The following is a 16043-nucleotide window of genomic DNA, read 5'->3' on the forward strand; positions in this document are numbered from 1 at the left end:
TGTAGCTTGCACAGAAAATTAAAGGTAATAAAACTACTCCTAAAACTATAGGGATTGTGCTAATGGGCCAGTTTTCCAAAATGTGAACTATCCCTTTAAATATTGTTTTTACGTAAATAGTTTAAAATGACTTTGGAATGATATCTGAACAAACACACAGTATGTCACAGGGCAGGACGCAGCTGAAGCTGTACTCACACTCTGGTTGAACATGTCGGTCTCGTGCCGCAGCGTGGTATACTGATTCAGGTGCTGTCTGATCATCTCCACCCGCTCCACCTCCAGACGCTCCAGCTCCTGAGAGGAGCAGAAGAAAAATCAGCTCTTCACTTCTTTTCATGCTGATCAGACACAGTCAGTGTGATCTGGAAGCCCTCAGCTTTCACTATCCCATCATGCACACACATCAAAAAGGTGCAAAACCAATATTTGACAGCAACTATAGTTAATGTTGCTCTACTGTAACGTTTAAAGTGTCAATCCATGGGCCATGACACACATCACTGAACATTAGATTGACAGATCTCAAAATGGAGATTCATTTCTGAACTTTACACAGCTCTTAAAAATATTATTAATAGTGATCATATAATATATCATTGTATGTATAATATATCATCAACTTGTGGATAATTATAGAAACAGTTATATCTGACCTTTTTCTCTTTGATCATGTTATTTTAGTGTCAGTGTTTTCATGTTTAATATTTGGCAGCTGTAGTTTCTCTGAATAAGTCTCATACTCTACATCTTCTGGTTAAACTGCAATATTGTCATTTTACAATTTGCAAACCAATACAATAAACATCTGCATCACAACACTGTTCATTAAGTGTATTACAAGATGACATATTCACATTATGTATTTTGCACTTTGAAGCTGTTGTAACTATTATAAAATATTGAAATATGTCAATAACAAAGGCAGCGGTGTTCAAACACAGGATTTCTTACCAGGCTTGTTGTGACCATCTCCTCAAACCACTTGGACTGAGACTGGTTGTAAAGGTCCACGCAGCGCATCAGATCGTCTCCTGTCCAGAAACAAGACAAACATGGTGAACAGGTGTAATACACACTGTCTGCACTAGGGGGTGCTACGACCTCACCGCTTGAACACAGTTATTTTCATTCAGCTGATTACAGACGAGGCAAACAGAGAGGTCTGATCAGTCTTGAGACATGAGACAGGAGAGGAATTTATACCCATAATGCTTTTCAGCAGATGAGTCTGGCAATAATATATTTCTGTGGACTTAAACTTCTGCAAAAACACTCCTTAAATTGTGCACAAGTCTTATATTATGTCTTAGTCAGTTAAACAGTAGCACAGACGACCTTAACATGGCTGAGTTTATGATGATGGAGGATGAGCATCCAAACAATAGTTTTCAACCATCAGAAGAACCGGATTGTTAACAGTGAGGAATTGATTTAGCACTTTAGATTTGATCAGCTGTCAGTTTCTGATTGGTCCACCTGTCTGGAGCTGATCACATGTCATACAGATGACAGGGAGCAGGTGAAGTGAACATGGAGAGATTTGGAACTGTCAGCTCCTTTAATGAAGTTGCTCCTGTCTGTTTCACTTCAGATGTGATGTGTGGCAACAGTTGAGTCTGGTAACTCCACTTAACAGAAACAGTTTGCTCCAATTATTTCTGAAAGGGCACCGGCAGATCGGGAAACTCCGGCTGAGTCGCATGACTTTCAGCTGAATAGTGGTAGAATTATAATCACACATTCAATCAGTCAGCAGCGGTCGTGATTAAAGGTCTGACCGAATGTAGCATTAAGTTGAACATATCGGATTTAAGTAGCATTAGATGTCTTCTAGAATTTAAACAAATGTTGTGCAATTCAATTGTACATTTCACATTAATAACGACCTAAACTGATCAATTTCTATGATAGAGTAAAAGTAGTAGCTACTGCAGGGTTGTTAAACGTGTGGTCTGTGGGCCAAAACCAGCCCGGCAGAGGGTCCAATCCGGCCCATGGGATGAATTTGCTACGTGATAAAATTACATAGAAGACAGAAGAGGTATAGTATTGTTGAAATTGCACATATTGTTTCTTGAGAAGGAATCCTAGCTTTTTTGTTTGTTTCTTGTTGTTGTCCGGTCTTGTTTTTGTTTTGCTCTTGTCTTCTCTCTGTTCGCCTATTTGGAGTCTTGTTTGTACTGTGCTGTTGTATTTAAATCACCCATGTTACACCCCTGTATTATTTGATTGTGTCCTCACCCTATATTGCACTCTTAAAAAAAAAGAAAAGAAAAGAAATTGCACATATTTTTCTCAAGAAACTTCAGGTTGTTCATAATATGTTTTGTAAACGGATAGTTCATCTTAATAATCTACTAAAACAAAGAAAAAAATTCAGAGTTCTTTTTATTTCTAGGTTATTATGCTATTATTTTACTGGTCTGTCCCACTTGAGATCAAACTGCGCTGTAACTGACCCCTGAACTAAACTGAGTTTGACACGCCTGGTTTACAGGAGCAGGCTGGGCCTCAGGTCAACTCAGAGAACAAAACTTTAAATAGAAAGTGAATGAAACGCTACTGTTCATGCTACAGATCAGATTCATGTCACGGGCAGAAGAGGTAGTGAGATCCATAAAAAATTTTTTAAAAGCGATGGCATCCTCAGGTGGTGGTTGTGAAAACAGGAGGAAATCCCTGGAATGAGCCGGTGTGTGTGTAATGTGTGGCAGCCATAATGAGTCTTTGTTATGAGCAGACAGATGCTGAGCTTTACTTGTTTTGGCATCAGTCTCCTCTCTGCTCTGTGCACACTGGCAGCCAGACGCCACCAGCTCCATCAACAACCGCTGCTGTTTTTCTCCCCGCCTGCATAAGCACCACAGGGTGTGTGTGTGTGTGTGTGTGTGTGTGTGTGTGTGTGTGTGTGACAGCGTGCGACTGTACCACGGTTGAGTTGTGACATCACACGCCAGCAGACAGTCCACATCTGTTTACTCTCAGTCACTTTCCTCGGGTCAACTTTTTACAATCCACCACTAACTAGTGATGATGATGATGATGTTGCTCCGCCCCCCTCTTCCTCCTCTTGTGTGTTTCCATGGTTGCTATCAGCAGTAGGCTACAACATACTTTTATTTACACCTCACTTTTACTTTGTGTTCATGTTAGTTTAATTTGCTCTGATTGAAATTTGACTTGTGAACTGGATAAAGTGAACCTAAACTATCTATATGTACTGTATGTATGTGTGTGTATGTGCATGAAGGTATGTGTATCTATGTGTGCATATGTTTATGTATGGATGTGTGTGTGTTTTATTACCTATTTTTATTTTTTACTTTTACTTTACTTATTTGATTTATTTAACTAATTAATCCATTTATTTTATCTATTTATTTCTACCCTTGGTATTAAATTCCTATTTAAAAATTTCCCCATTTTTTCCTATTATTTTTTATATTATTTAATTTTTATTAATTTATTTAATTTATTATTTTAACTACTATTTTAACTACTAAAACTACTATTTTATTTCGTTATTTAATTATTTATTTTAATTGTAACTTATACTGCTAAACGGCCTGTCATTTACTTATCATATGAAGTCATATGTCAGGAAATGTTATGTAAAATGTTATGTAAAATGATTAAAATGTTAAAATAAAATAAAAAACTAAACTTACAGTAAACTAACCATGTAATCACCTCCTCTTGTTTGCAGTTGAAGACTGTGATTAACTGTGATTAATCTAATCATGACATAAGCAGCTCTACACTGGAATTAGTCCAATCGTCTTAGTCGATTAAGGCTAATAACCTCTGTCAGAGCTGAAGTGACTGTGGGATGGATATGTTTTGCAATAATATGATTAATCTGCATGTGTGTGTGTGTGTGTGTAGAGAGAGCTCCCAGGGGCTATGGAGTTTAGTCCATGCCCCCACCTCTCTCTCTCAGTCTGGTGTGAACCTCCTCCTCCTTTCACAGGCTGAAGTGCCGATAAAGCCCCAGACTTAACACACACACAGACACACAAACACACACACACACACACACACACACACAGCATCTGGACCCTGGGCCTGATGCTGATCCTGATCCAGCTGTCTGAGTTCTGCTGTCAGTGGCTCTGAGCTGAAGACAGCGCTCACACACACACACACACACACACACATCTGATTTATGGAAAGTGTCGGATTCCAAAATGTTCCTCTTTGCTCATTTTATCTAGAAACTCAATTGAACTGTCACTTTTGGTCAGTGGTTTAAACGTCTGGGGAGTTGTAGCCTTCATAAGCTCATGAATCAAACACAGTCAGAGACAATGACTGGCCTGAAGCCACTCTTTGAGGAAACCTTGATGAATGTTTTTTTTTTATTTTTTTATTTCTCATACTAATCCTATTTAAATATGACACTACTATGTTTTCTAATTAAGTTATTCTGTTTCCTGCAGTTTTCACATCTTCACACTTTTTCTTTTCTCCATGTATCTTCATAGTTGGTGAAGTTGTGCCAGAACATTCTAACTTTGTTTGTCTCAGACAGCTGTTTTGTTTGTTTTTGACACCCACCTCCATGTGTGAGCTTCCAGCATTAACACACACACCACCCTCCCTCCATTTAAAAGAACACACATCTAAGTGAGATCCCGACCCAGCAGGTTTAAACCCTGGACCTCTGCCTCTCACCTGCTTGCGTGGATTTCCTGCGGGCCTTCTTGATGTCTTCTTCGATCTTGTTGCTGAGTTTGATCTCCAGCTGCTGGGTCTTCAGCTCCAGCTCCTTCTGCCGGTCCGCCAGAGCTTTCCGAGCCTGGTGGAGACAAAGACGCTCAGACCTCCCAGATCCTCTCAGCCCGCGTTTAACACAAACACCACCTCTGATAAATCATCTGCTCCTACATTTCTGGAAACAAACATTATAATTAAAGTGATAAAAGTTTGCAGCTATTATCTAGTTCCAGTCCATGTATCCCAGTGACGCTGCAGTCTGCTGTGCTCTCTCTCTCTCTGTGATCACTCGTGGGCATGTGTTAAAGCTGCTTCTTTAAAAGCTCAGCTCTCCATCATATGAGTTGATCAGCGAGGAGAGCGAACGCTGCTGAGACGACAGATGATGGGAGACAGATTTCAGGTTTCAGCCAACTGCTTCTCATTGTGCATGTACAGAAAGGACACAGGAAACAGGAAGCAGCCGTCTGCTGATGGAGGAGAAGTGGAATTTTAATCACCGAGCGGGATGATTCTGAACTCCTGCTGCTGCCAAACACCAGGACACCACTGTGTTACACGAGGCAAGGCAATTTTATTTGTATAGCCCATTTTTACAGACAGTTTGTCTCAAAGGGCTTTACATGGCATCATAACAACATTATCTGCCCTTAGACCACTGTTTTTCAACCTTGGGGTCCAGACCCCACGTGGGGTCCCCTGAAATTCAAATGGGGTCGTCTGAAATGTGTATTAAATTATTAGTTTTTTAAAATTATGATTAAAACACCACCCACAATCTTTAACAACTCTATACTTTCATTTTCTTGAATATAAATCGAGTTCAAATAAAGTATCTGAGCTGGCGCATCTTGATTGATCTCCGCCTAAAATTTGTGATGTCAAAATGGGGTCACGCGTCAAAAAAGTTTTTAACAGGGAAAAATTGGAGACTGCGCTGTTATCTCTGTGTTTTTGTCGCGTGTACCTTCTCCACTGCTGCGTAGCGTCCCACCAGCTGCTTCCTCAGGTCTGCGATGTGGTGGTCGAACCTCTTCATGTCCTTCTTGAAGTTCTCCCTGAAGCTCAGCAGAGGCTTCTCCACCTCACTCTGGAGCTGAAAACAATCAACAGCAGCAGGAGATGGTGAGAGAGTTGACTCACTCTCAAAATAAAGTAGGCCAGTACGGAAGCATATTTTTTGTTTTGTTTTTTGAATGTTTTTCCCTCATTTTCTGATGTATTGTAATTATTTTCTGTTTTTCGGGGTAATTTTTTTCTGACTTAGCGTGAGAAGCTCCCACCTGCAAGTAACGTTAAGGACTGATTTCAAAATAAAGGTGCTACTGTACATCAGACTGCTCTGATATTTTCTGGTGGTGTTCTGTAATAACAGGTCGTTTCCTTTCAATTTAAATCTGAATTTACTGGGAACACAGTGACAATAAGAAAAATGAGTGGGGTTTTCCTTTGAAAATCTACAATGCCGGTGATAGCTCGACTGTGTTTTTGGTGGAGCATATCCATGGATGTATCTCATGGATCTAAGATGTAGCCTAATAGATCCGTGATGAAGTGGAGGCTTAACTGCAGCGGTTAAACGTTACTTGCAGTTGGGAGCTTCTCACAGGATTTTGAAAACTTGTTAAGTCAGGAAATAATTACCCCGAAAAACAGGAGGAAAAAAATTACCACAAAAAACTGAAAAAAATTATTCAAAAAAATAAATTACTGAGAAAAACAGAAATAATTACCCCGAAAAACAAACCAAAAAATAAATTACTCAAGTGAATGCAATACGCTTCCATATGCCAGAGCTGTTTCTGTGTCTGCTTTCTCCACATTCAGCTGCACGGCGTCATGTGAGGACAAGAAGTTTGCAACGGGACAAGAACAGGAGAAGAAAAAGGGAGACCATTTTCGTTCGGCTCCTCTGTCTTATCTCCGATGGAGATGGAGAGGGAACGTGATCCTCATGACGTGTTGCGTTCACTGTCCAAAAGCATGTGCGGCTTTTGAGGGGAATACATCTGTCGGGCAGCTTTAAGATTACAATCACAGCATGAATCCAGATGCAAGGAACTCTTCATGCATATGAAGCAGTGTTGATGCAGCAGGGAATTTACATTTCTTCAAAACCTGCACTCCCAGATTCCAAGTTTTTATCCAAGCTATATTAAGTTCTTGACTAAACTAGTTTTCTTGTGCACATGTAATAATTCTCTTATCTGCAATATTATCACATCCATAACATGCAATGTAACTGAACCCATGTATTTGCTTTTAAAGCTCCAGTTTGTATTATGTGATATCTATGTTCGCTATGTACCACTGATGTTTGATCCCCTCATCCTGTGCTGCTGGTTCACCTTTTGTTGTTATAAAGCCAAACAACAACCACAACATCAGCCTTCAACAGAGTATGAAAACATATTGATGTAATATTGTTTCAGGCGTGTCCTTGGTTATATGATCCTAAAAAACACATTGGTTCTTCTGGCCGGGCCGTCAGAGATGTATCAGATCTAAAGCTCCCTCCTGCAGCCATATTGGAAACCATCATTCAGAGTTCATTTCCACTTAAATCCTTCCTGCCCCTCTGAAAACCTGGAGCGGAGCTGCACATCTGTGCATCTCTGGAGGATCACATCACTGACTCCATTTCCCCCCCATCAGTCCAGCTGTGATCCTGCCCTCTGTGTTTCCTTTTCCCTCCCAACACTGAGTCACAGGACGAGCGCCGTTAACTCTCAAAGTCAGCAGAGAAACGCACTGATTTTTGCTGTGTTTATATTCAGTTCATTTCTTATGAGTTGTACAAACACCGGGATGGAACCTCCAGTGTTTCCCATTAAGATGGTGTGTGATAAATGACTCAAGGCCTCAGTGTTATGCGTTTGTGCCTCAGCCCACAGTGCCGTCAGTAAGCTCTTTACTGAGGGTAATCACATCTGAAGGCAGCCTGTCTTCACTGTGAGTCACATGTGCTGCAGGCTGCAGAGCCCACGGTCAATATGGAGGATGGGATCATTCTAGTTGATCATAGGGTCTGTTACAGTAGTTAGAGTTTTACAGATTTGTGATGCTTATTAAATCCAGCACAGTAAAGACTGCTAAAATACCTGTCTCTCTCTTCTGTCACATAACACTGTACATTTGCCTGTTGGTTGGGATGAAAATCATTGTTTGGTTGTTGTGGTTAAAGTTTTTACAAGTTTGTTAGGACATAAAAAATCACATTGTGGGGTTTTTTTTTAGTATTTTTTTGTTCCTAAATTTGATTGAATATAAATGTAGTGTTTATGTTTACCCTCTGTCTGCTAAGGAAGGACACTGGAAACAGAAACTGGAGTAAACCTTTCTTCTGATTATTGATTATGGGGATGTGTTATATATGATATAATGCATCCACGTGCTGGATAGTGTGTATCATGGCGCTCTGAGTTTTATCACAAACTGCGGAGCTCTAACTCATCACTGTGTCTTATACACTAAAGTAATTTGGCCATCTTTATATGTGCACCGGCTCAGCCATTGGTATGTCTTGATTTACAAGGATATTCTTGAGATGATTCCATCTTATTTATCATCTCTTTTAATCTTGAATAATAGGGCCGACAGTCTCCGTTCTCAGGACTTTTTACATTTTACTGTTCCTAAGGTCAGAACAGAAATGGGGAAGAAAGCTTTTAGATATTCTACTCCAACTACATGGAACATTTTGCAGTCAGAGCTCAAACTCCATAGTCTGGTATCTCTGAATGTATTTAGGTCCATGATAAATCCCATTATACCCAGGCTTCAGGAGTGCAAATGTTTTTATTTTTAACTAAAATGCAATTGTTATTTGTATTTTGTTTTTTTGTCTATGTTTAATATGACCATGTGTTGAAACTGTTTGTTTTTAACTTGATGTGCTGCCATTCTTGGCCAGGTCTCTCTTGCAAAAGAGATCTTGGATCTCAATGGGACAAACCTAGTTAAATAAAGGTTATAATAATAAAATGTGAAGCCACCTTGGACATCATGCTGTGGTGTAAACAGTCCCTTATGTTACCTTCTTATCACATCCTGAGTTCACTTCTGCTCACATAGCTTCCTTTAGGCCTAGAACTTTACTGCTTGTTTATTTTATAAATGAATCTAAAATAAGAATCCTCCAGGTTTGGTTCCTCCCAGGCATGGAGGAAGTTGCACTTAATTAGATATGAAGTGAAAAGTGATGAATACCTTTGAGGAGAACTTCAAGTGAACTTCAGCTTCGTCTGCTAGACTCTTCTTTAGCTGGGCCCAGGCCTCCCCCAGAGTCCTGACAACAGATAAGACGAACGGAGAGAGAGTGTGTGTTTAATATCTTACACCAGCGAGGACCACACACACTTATGTGTAGGGGAGAGCATCACACACACACACATGCACGCACACACACTCAGCTGGGGTTCAGCTGCAGACTCAGAGCAAAAGTTCACAGATTCACATGAAGCCAGTAAATCTGGAGCGCTGGGCTGAGGTCCACAGCCAGTTCAGCAGATGATTAGGATGTATGGGACAGGAGATACAGCTCAGCTCTGAGTTCAGTGGGGGTTACAGGGGGCTGTCACACTGAGACGCCTTGTGTTGTTTCAAAGATAAGCTCTTAAATTAAGTTAGCCAATGCACATTACGTAATTACTACACGCCAGACGTTTGTTTTGATTTGAAGCGGGTGATTATGGCCGACAGGCTCTTCATGTTTCCTCAGGCGTCACAGCTGTGACACAACACAGTCCTGGTCCAGGACCGACCGGCCTTTCTGGGTAAGCGGGTCACTTCAAAGCCTCACGCTGAAAAAGACATGAGTGGAATTCCCTCAGACTGACATGCAGCACATTCCCCCCAGCACTGTCCGAGGGAAGTCTGGCACCTGCAGCTCCACGGCAACAAGTATGGGAGAAACGATTTACAGTGAACACTCAATCACATTCTACTACAGACCTACTGATAATGGCACTTACTGAAAACAATTGAAATCAAAACAAATATGTTTTTCAATGTTCTCATGTCATATCTTTTCTACAGGAGGTTTCCGATGCCGAGGCCTGAGTGGAAACAGCTCCGCCTACAGACAGTCCATTAAAGTGGATGGTGTGTATCCTTGAGGTCTAATAAATGTAATGAATGTATTTCCCTCTTCATATGGCTCCCTTAACATTTTCAAAGACATTTTTTTTTATCAGTGTGAAACCTAAATTGTATCTATCCATATTCACAGGACAGCAATCCTCACTGCCTTTTCTTTTTGCTGCAGAAAAGAAACATGTTTACAGCCTGGTACAGAAACAGTACTGGTTGCTACATCTAATTTCCTAATTCATGGTTGTACAGGGGTGACCTTTATACAATTCATGTGTTTATAGATGTGGCCCTTCTGAGTGACAGACCCAAAGATCTTACTGTACTCTCTGTCTTTTGACAGACCGGTCACCTCAGCTAATCCAGTCCCTGAATGTAGCATCTCTGTGTTTGTGGTGTTGATTAGTTAGCTGATTAAAGAACGTGAGTCTGCTCCTGTTTTGTTGAGTTCTAATAATGAATGAATTGTTACACTTCAAGGTCAAAGGTCAAAACATTATGAGACTAATCCCATTTTATTTGTACTATGACATCATCAGGTCTCATCTCCTAGTAACAGTGAGATGATGTCACCACACGTGTAATTCCATTTTATGTGCATTGTGACATCATCAGTTCTCATCTCCTCACAGCACTGTGATGAAGACAACATGAGATGATGTCACCACACACATCAAAGGAGGAAAAATCCTATTCTTTATGACATCATCAGTTCTCTACTATACTGTACAGCAGCTCCTTAGATCTCCAGTATCACAAACCATTTGGCACGTGACACAGCAGCATAGGAGCACAGGAACTCGTTCACAGAACTGTTCAGAGAACAATTGTGAAAAGACTTCGACTGAATATCGAGCATCGCTAAGAAGATGGCTACATCTAACTTTGTCTACCAACAAAGGAGGAACAACAAAAAGATGACACGAAGAAACCAGGACCAGTGGATGGAAGTTCAAGACCTTCGTCAAGAAGTTCAGAAGCTTAAAGAGCTTTTGAATAATGAGCGGGCCAACTTCTTTAGAGAGCAAACCTGGAGGAGTGAACTCTGCCAAGAACTGGAAAACACCAAACAGGAGTTGACCAGGCAGAAGAAACTCAAGGAGATGTTCATCAAGCGGGAGAAAGAAACAAGAAGAGACCTGCAAAGACTCCAAAAGTACAGCGACCCAGAGACCCTCAGCACCACAAAGATGGCCACTGAAGTGCGAAACACCATCAAAAGGAAAAAGAAGAAGCTCCTTCAAACAGACTACGAGGAGCTCCAGGTGGCTCATCTAATCAGCCAGGAGAGGTTCCCGGCCCAGCTCCAGGCAGAAAAGGAGAAAAACAAGGCTCTCCAAGAAGAACTGGAGCAACTGAGGACTTCATTCCATGAAGTCACTACAAAACATCAAGTCGATGCCCTCACAGCCAGACAGCAGATTGAAAACCTTCAGAGTGAGCTAGAGAAGGTAGTCAAAGCTCATGCTGATGGTGTATCTAAGGACCTGCTCCTGCAGAGAAACATGAGGGCCGACCAGGGAGCTCTCCAACAGAAGATGGCACAGGAGATCAGACTTCTGCAGCAAAATGCCACTGAAAAGGAAATGTCTCTGCAGAGAGAACTGGAGCAACTGAGAACTTCCTTCCATGAAGTCACTAAAAGACATGAAGTTGACGCCCTCGCAGCCAGACAGCAGATTGAGAACCTTCAGCGTGAGCTGGCGACGGAAGTCAAAACTTATGTTGACAGTGTATCAAACAGCCTGCTCCTGGAGCAAAACATGAGGGCCGAGCAGGAAGCTCTCCAACAGAAGATGGCACAGGAGTTCAGTCTTCTGCAACAACGTACGGCTGAAAGAGAAATGTCTCTGCAGAGACAAGTGGACGAGCTGAGAACTCAGTATAACACTCAGCTCGCTCTCAACCAGGAGCTCTCCATGAAGCTCAACCAGACTCCCCAGGCAACTTTCACTGGCCAACAGAGCCAGGAGAAACCTGTGGAGGACCCTGTATTTGAACACCAGACTGGAACAAACAACACATCTCTGTCCTACCATCTACCAATGGAGATTGATGTATCTGAGGAGATCCTCCATGAGAACACACCTACACCATCAGCATGGAAGACCACCCGCCACTTTCTGGGGCTGAGAAAACCTCAGAAGTGGAAGAAGCCAAGGGCACCCACATCCAGCACTGACAACTAAGCTGGTTTTCTATCTATCTATCTATCTATCTATCTATCTATCTATCTATCTATCTATCTATCTATCTATCTATCTATCTATCTATCTATCTATCTATCTATCTATCTATCTACCGTTCTATCTACCGTTCTATCTATCTATCGTTCTATTGTTCTATCGTTCTATCGTTCAATCTATCGTTCTATCTATCTATTGTTCTATCTATCATTCTATCATTCTATCTATCGTTCTATCATTCAATCTATCTCTCGTTCTATCATTCTATCGTTCTATCTATCTATCTATCTATCTATCTATCGTTCTATCTATCTATCGTTCTATCTATCTATCTATCGTTCTATCTATCTATCGTTCTATCGTTCTATCGTTCTATCTATCTATCTATCTATCTATCTATCTATCTATCTATCTATCTATCTATCTATCTATCTATCTATCTATCTATCTATCTATCTATCTATCTATCTATCTATCTATCTATCCATCCATCCATCCATCCATCCATCTAAATCAATAAAAACAAAAAAACAACCAAAAAAATGTCAGTAAACCATATATTGTTATATATTGTAACATCTTGCAAGCTACAAAAAATATGTGTAGGCCTTGTCAAGGTTTTACAGTAATGCACATGTTGTCTTTTCTAAAGCAGGCAGATTTCAGCTACAATTACTGTAAATTGAAAATGACATAAATTATATTGTAGGTCTAAATTTACAGTAACAAACAATACTCCTTCTTAGTCCGTGATTCGATTTCATCTGAAAATATTCTAAGTTTACAGTAATCTCTAATAGCTTTAGGCTGCCCCCATCAGCTGTCCCCTGTCTCCCCCCACCCCGTTCCTCCACGTCACATCCTGCCTTCAACACCTTGGTCCATAATTATTTTCCCTAAAATGCACCCACACTACCCCTTTTGCTTACAGGGCATGCAAGTTTCACAAAGAAAACCATTTATCAGCCTTTGTTTTCACACCTTTAACTCTTGGCTGACCAGGCTACATCTGTCTTTATTGTGAACTACTGTGAAGTGATCTCTGAGTTATTCTAACCACACCCCACAGTGATGTCACAGTGAACTGACACCGCCTTGAAAACACTTATTTTGATAGATTTTTTTCCTGCCTGTCATGTGCCCACAAACACACTGCTTCTACAGGAAAAGGTGACATCAGGTCAGACAGAGACCTTAAAGGTGCAGTCTGTTCTGTACTTTAAAAACACCAGAAGTCACATCTCCTTTCCAAATGTTCCTCACTCTCATTCGGTTTCATCTGTCATGTCCCTGCAGTCTCACAGTCCCCAGTGACCGATCATCACTCACCAACAACACATTGTATCTAAGGAAAAATTAATCTTCTTCCACTCAACAGAAGTGATAAAGAGCACGATTGGTGGTAACGTAGAGTGGTCGCTGGTCACATGCCCTGGAGCCACATCTCCACCAAACAAATGGTAAATTCAGGGATAAATAATGGCCTGGTTCTGGGATGCGAGCGGTCCGATGGTAGAAACTGACCAACAAAACAGCATTTGTGTGGTCTGACAACAGAGCGGCCAGAGGGAGAGGATAATGGACGTATTGTGCTGCACTGTTCTGGGTGTGGGCAGACATAGCTGGCTGGCATAATCTGGATTCTATATAGGACAGGCACATCCCACTCCAGTCCTCCATTGGTATTATGAAGAGGGGTTATCTTATGTACATGTACAACATGCAGAGGGGGTTAAAGCCTGGCTAAACTCATCATCCCATTAGTGTACCCACTCTCTTACTCAGACTTAAATATAACATAAACAGTTAAAGTTTGCTGAACAAAAGGAGTCAAGAGAGTACACAGTCATAAAGTCAGTGCTGATTCAGCATAGTAACAATATATTACTGCTTCAATTTGCTACATTACTAAGTTAGCTTTAGCCAACAGAAACTAGGTCAAACCAGGACACGGCTAACAACAAAGAAACTTTTTTTTTTTTTCATTTGTTCATGGAGGCTGTATAAGGTCTATAAATTTGATGTGATAAAACATGACATTTTTTGAAAAAGTTTGAAAACACATGTGGAGTTGTCATTTGATAAGTCAGCCCCCTGCTGTCACTGTGGAAATAACAACAGGGGAGAAATCAAATGTCTGATGAGTCATGTAGAAATATGGAGTTGCTAACAATCAGGCTGAACAAATCAAAAGTACCACATACTGATTTCCTTCTTAATGCCACCGTCTCCACCCCTCTCTCTCTCTCTGCCTCTCTGCTGTTCCAATACAATGTCGTCACTTCGGTCTCAAACCTTGTTCAGCAAAAACAGAGTATGAAGAAACTGTGGTAAAGATTTTAAAGAAGTGACCGTCCAAACCAAGTCGCTGGTCTCTACACAGAAGGAAAGCACAAAGACAAACTGACCAGCTGGCAATGTGAAAGGAGGCAAAGGAGAAAGGACACTGTCACTTTACAGGTTCACCCATATTTTGTAGAATCATTTTGGTGCCTCTCTGTTTTTGAACAGCCTGTCCTCCTACACATCATCATCCATGGGAGGAAGGTTCATAGACGATGCATATCATTTCTTTACTGTAACTCTCACTCTGTTTGCTCCCTCCACACTGAAAAAACTTTTCTCCAGACTCCGCAGGTCTCTGCAGGTGACCGTGCTGAACGTTCTGACCAGTGCGATTAGATATCCACTTCATTTCATTTCAAACATTTCCAGGATTCAACAAGAGCTGCTTTTTCTGCTGAGGCAGCAGGAGAGGATGAGGAAGGGAGAGAAGCTGCTGAGGAGAGAAACGAAAAGGTGGAGGAGGAGGAAGACAGCGGCAGAGTCAACAGGTGAGACTGAGGGTAAACACAGCGCTGTGGATGCAATCTATCTGTCACTTGGAAATGAAAATATTTGCATTGAAAACACACTGTATATGTGCATAAAGTATATTAGAACATAATTGACTGACTTGAGTGTTAACCTTCCTCTTGTGTTAGGGTCACCACTGACCTGTTTTTAGGTTTCTGATGCGTAACAGTACCACATAAATTTGTTTATTGCATCAAGGCTTTTTGAACCTCTATTTAAACAGAATAAAACAAAAAAAAAATGTTTTCACAAAATTCAAAATGCTCTGATTAAAATTATGACATTTGTGTCGTTAAGGTCAGTTTCGACCTGGTTATAATGATAAGAAATAATGAGAGTTAAAACTGAAATCATAAGTGCAAAACCAACCTTTTCATGGATAAGGAGCCTAACAATGTAACCAAGAGATGAGAAACAAACTGGAGGAAAAAAATGGTTTTAGTGTATTTCACAGCTGATTTAAGACACAGAGATGGTAGTAGAAAGCTAATGTAACACACTCTGTATTTATTTATTTTTTCTCTTAAACTCACAATATTATACAAGTGTCTTTTCTTGAATAATGATCAGGGTGCCACACTAACACAAGACAAAGTCTAAAGGAACCACTACATTATATTTCACAATTCAACATGGATCAGTCCAACGTGACCTACATGAAGCAGATATGAGTTAAAGTTAAAGTGTTGATGACTGGGGGAGTCTAACCTATCCACCCTCAGTGGTAACGTACTGTAATAAGAAGGGGAAATATAAGCCAGTGATCGTGTGCATCCTGTGTGACATCTCCTCTGTAACTCTCCTCTACCCCCACCCCTCCATTACAACCTCCAACACACCCAACTAACTATCAGACCCCTCAGATTGTCACTCTCACCAGCCGTCCTCCTCTGCCCTGCCTCTCTCTCTCCTCCCTCCTCTCCCTGTGGCTGCAGGACACAGATCAAAGCGTCCAGTGATTTACACTGCATCAGTGAGGAGCAGCCTGCATCATGTTAGCAGTTATGTACAGACAGAGCAGACTGTGGCCTCTGTGGCTCATAACAGACAAACTAACACTGATAAATGTGATGAAGCTGAACGATGACATCATGCTCTATTTTTGCATCACATGAAGGGACAACTGGACCCCCCCCCCCTCCCCCCTCCACCTCCTGCCTCAAGAATAATATGAGGAGTTGAGGTTTCTGA

At 41.0% G+C, this 16043-nt stretch overlaps 2 protein-coding genes across 2 annotated transcripts in view; one reads left to right on the forward strand and one right to left on the reverse strand.

Annotated features, from left to right (window-relative positions):
* The window catches only part of gas7b (growth arrest-specific 7b), a 69510-nt gene that overhangs the window by 2997 nt on the left and 50470 nt on the right, over positions 1 to 16043 (reverse strand). Inside the window, exons 9-13 of the mRNA XM_085760999.1 lie at positions 8929 to 9007; positions 5687 to 5815; positions 4678 to 4801; positions 955 to 1034; positions 199 to 297 (exon numbers count right to left, since the gene is read on the reverse strand). Coding sequence (XP_085617125.1) covers positions 199 to 297; positions 955 to 1034; positions 4678 to 4801; positions 5687 to 5815; positions 8929 to 9007 — 511 coding nt within the window. The remainder of the gene's footprint in view (positions 1 to 198; positions 298 to 954; positions 1035 to 4677; positions 4802 to 5686; positions 5816 to 8928; positions 9008 to 16043) is intronic.
* On the forward strand, positions 10600 to 11999 carry LOC146967573 (uncharacterized). The gene has a single exon (XM_085762141.1). The coding sequence runs from the start codon at positions 10680 to 10682 to the stop codon at positions 11997 to 11999; it is 1320 nt and encodes a 439-aa protein (XP_085618267.1). The 5' UTR covers positions 10600 to 10679.

Source organism: Trachurus japonicus, chromosome 19 (genome assembly GCF_045865225.1).
Source record: "Trachurus japonicus isolate A0001 chromosome 19, Traja_1.0".
In the NCBI taxonomy this organism is placed as follows: Eukaryota; Metazoa; Chordata; class Actinopteri; order Carangiformes; family Carangidae; genus Trachurus; species Trachurus japonicus.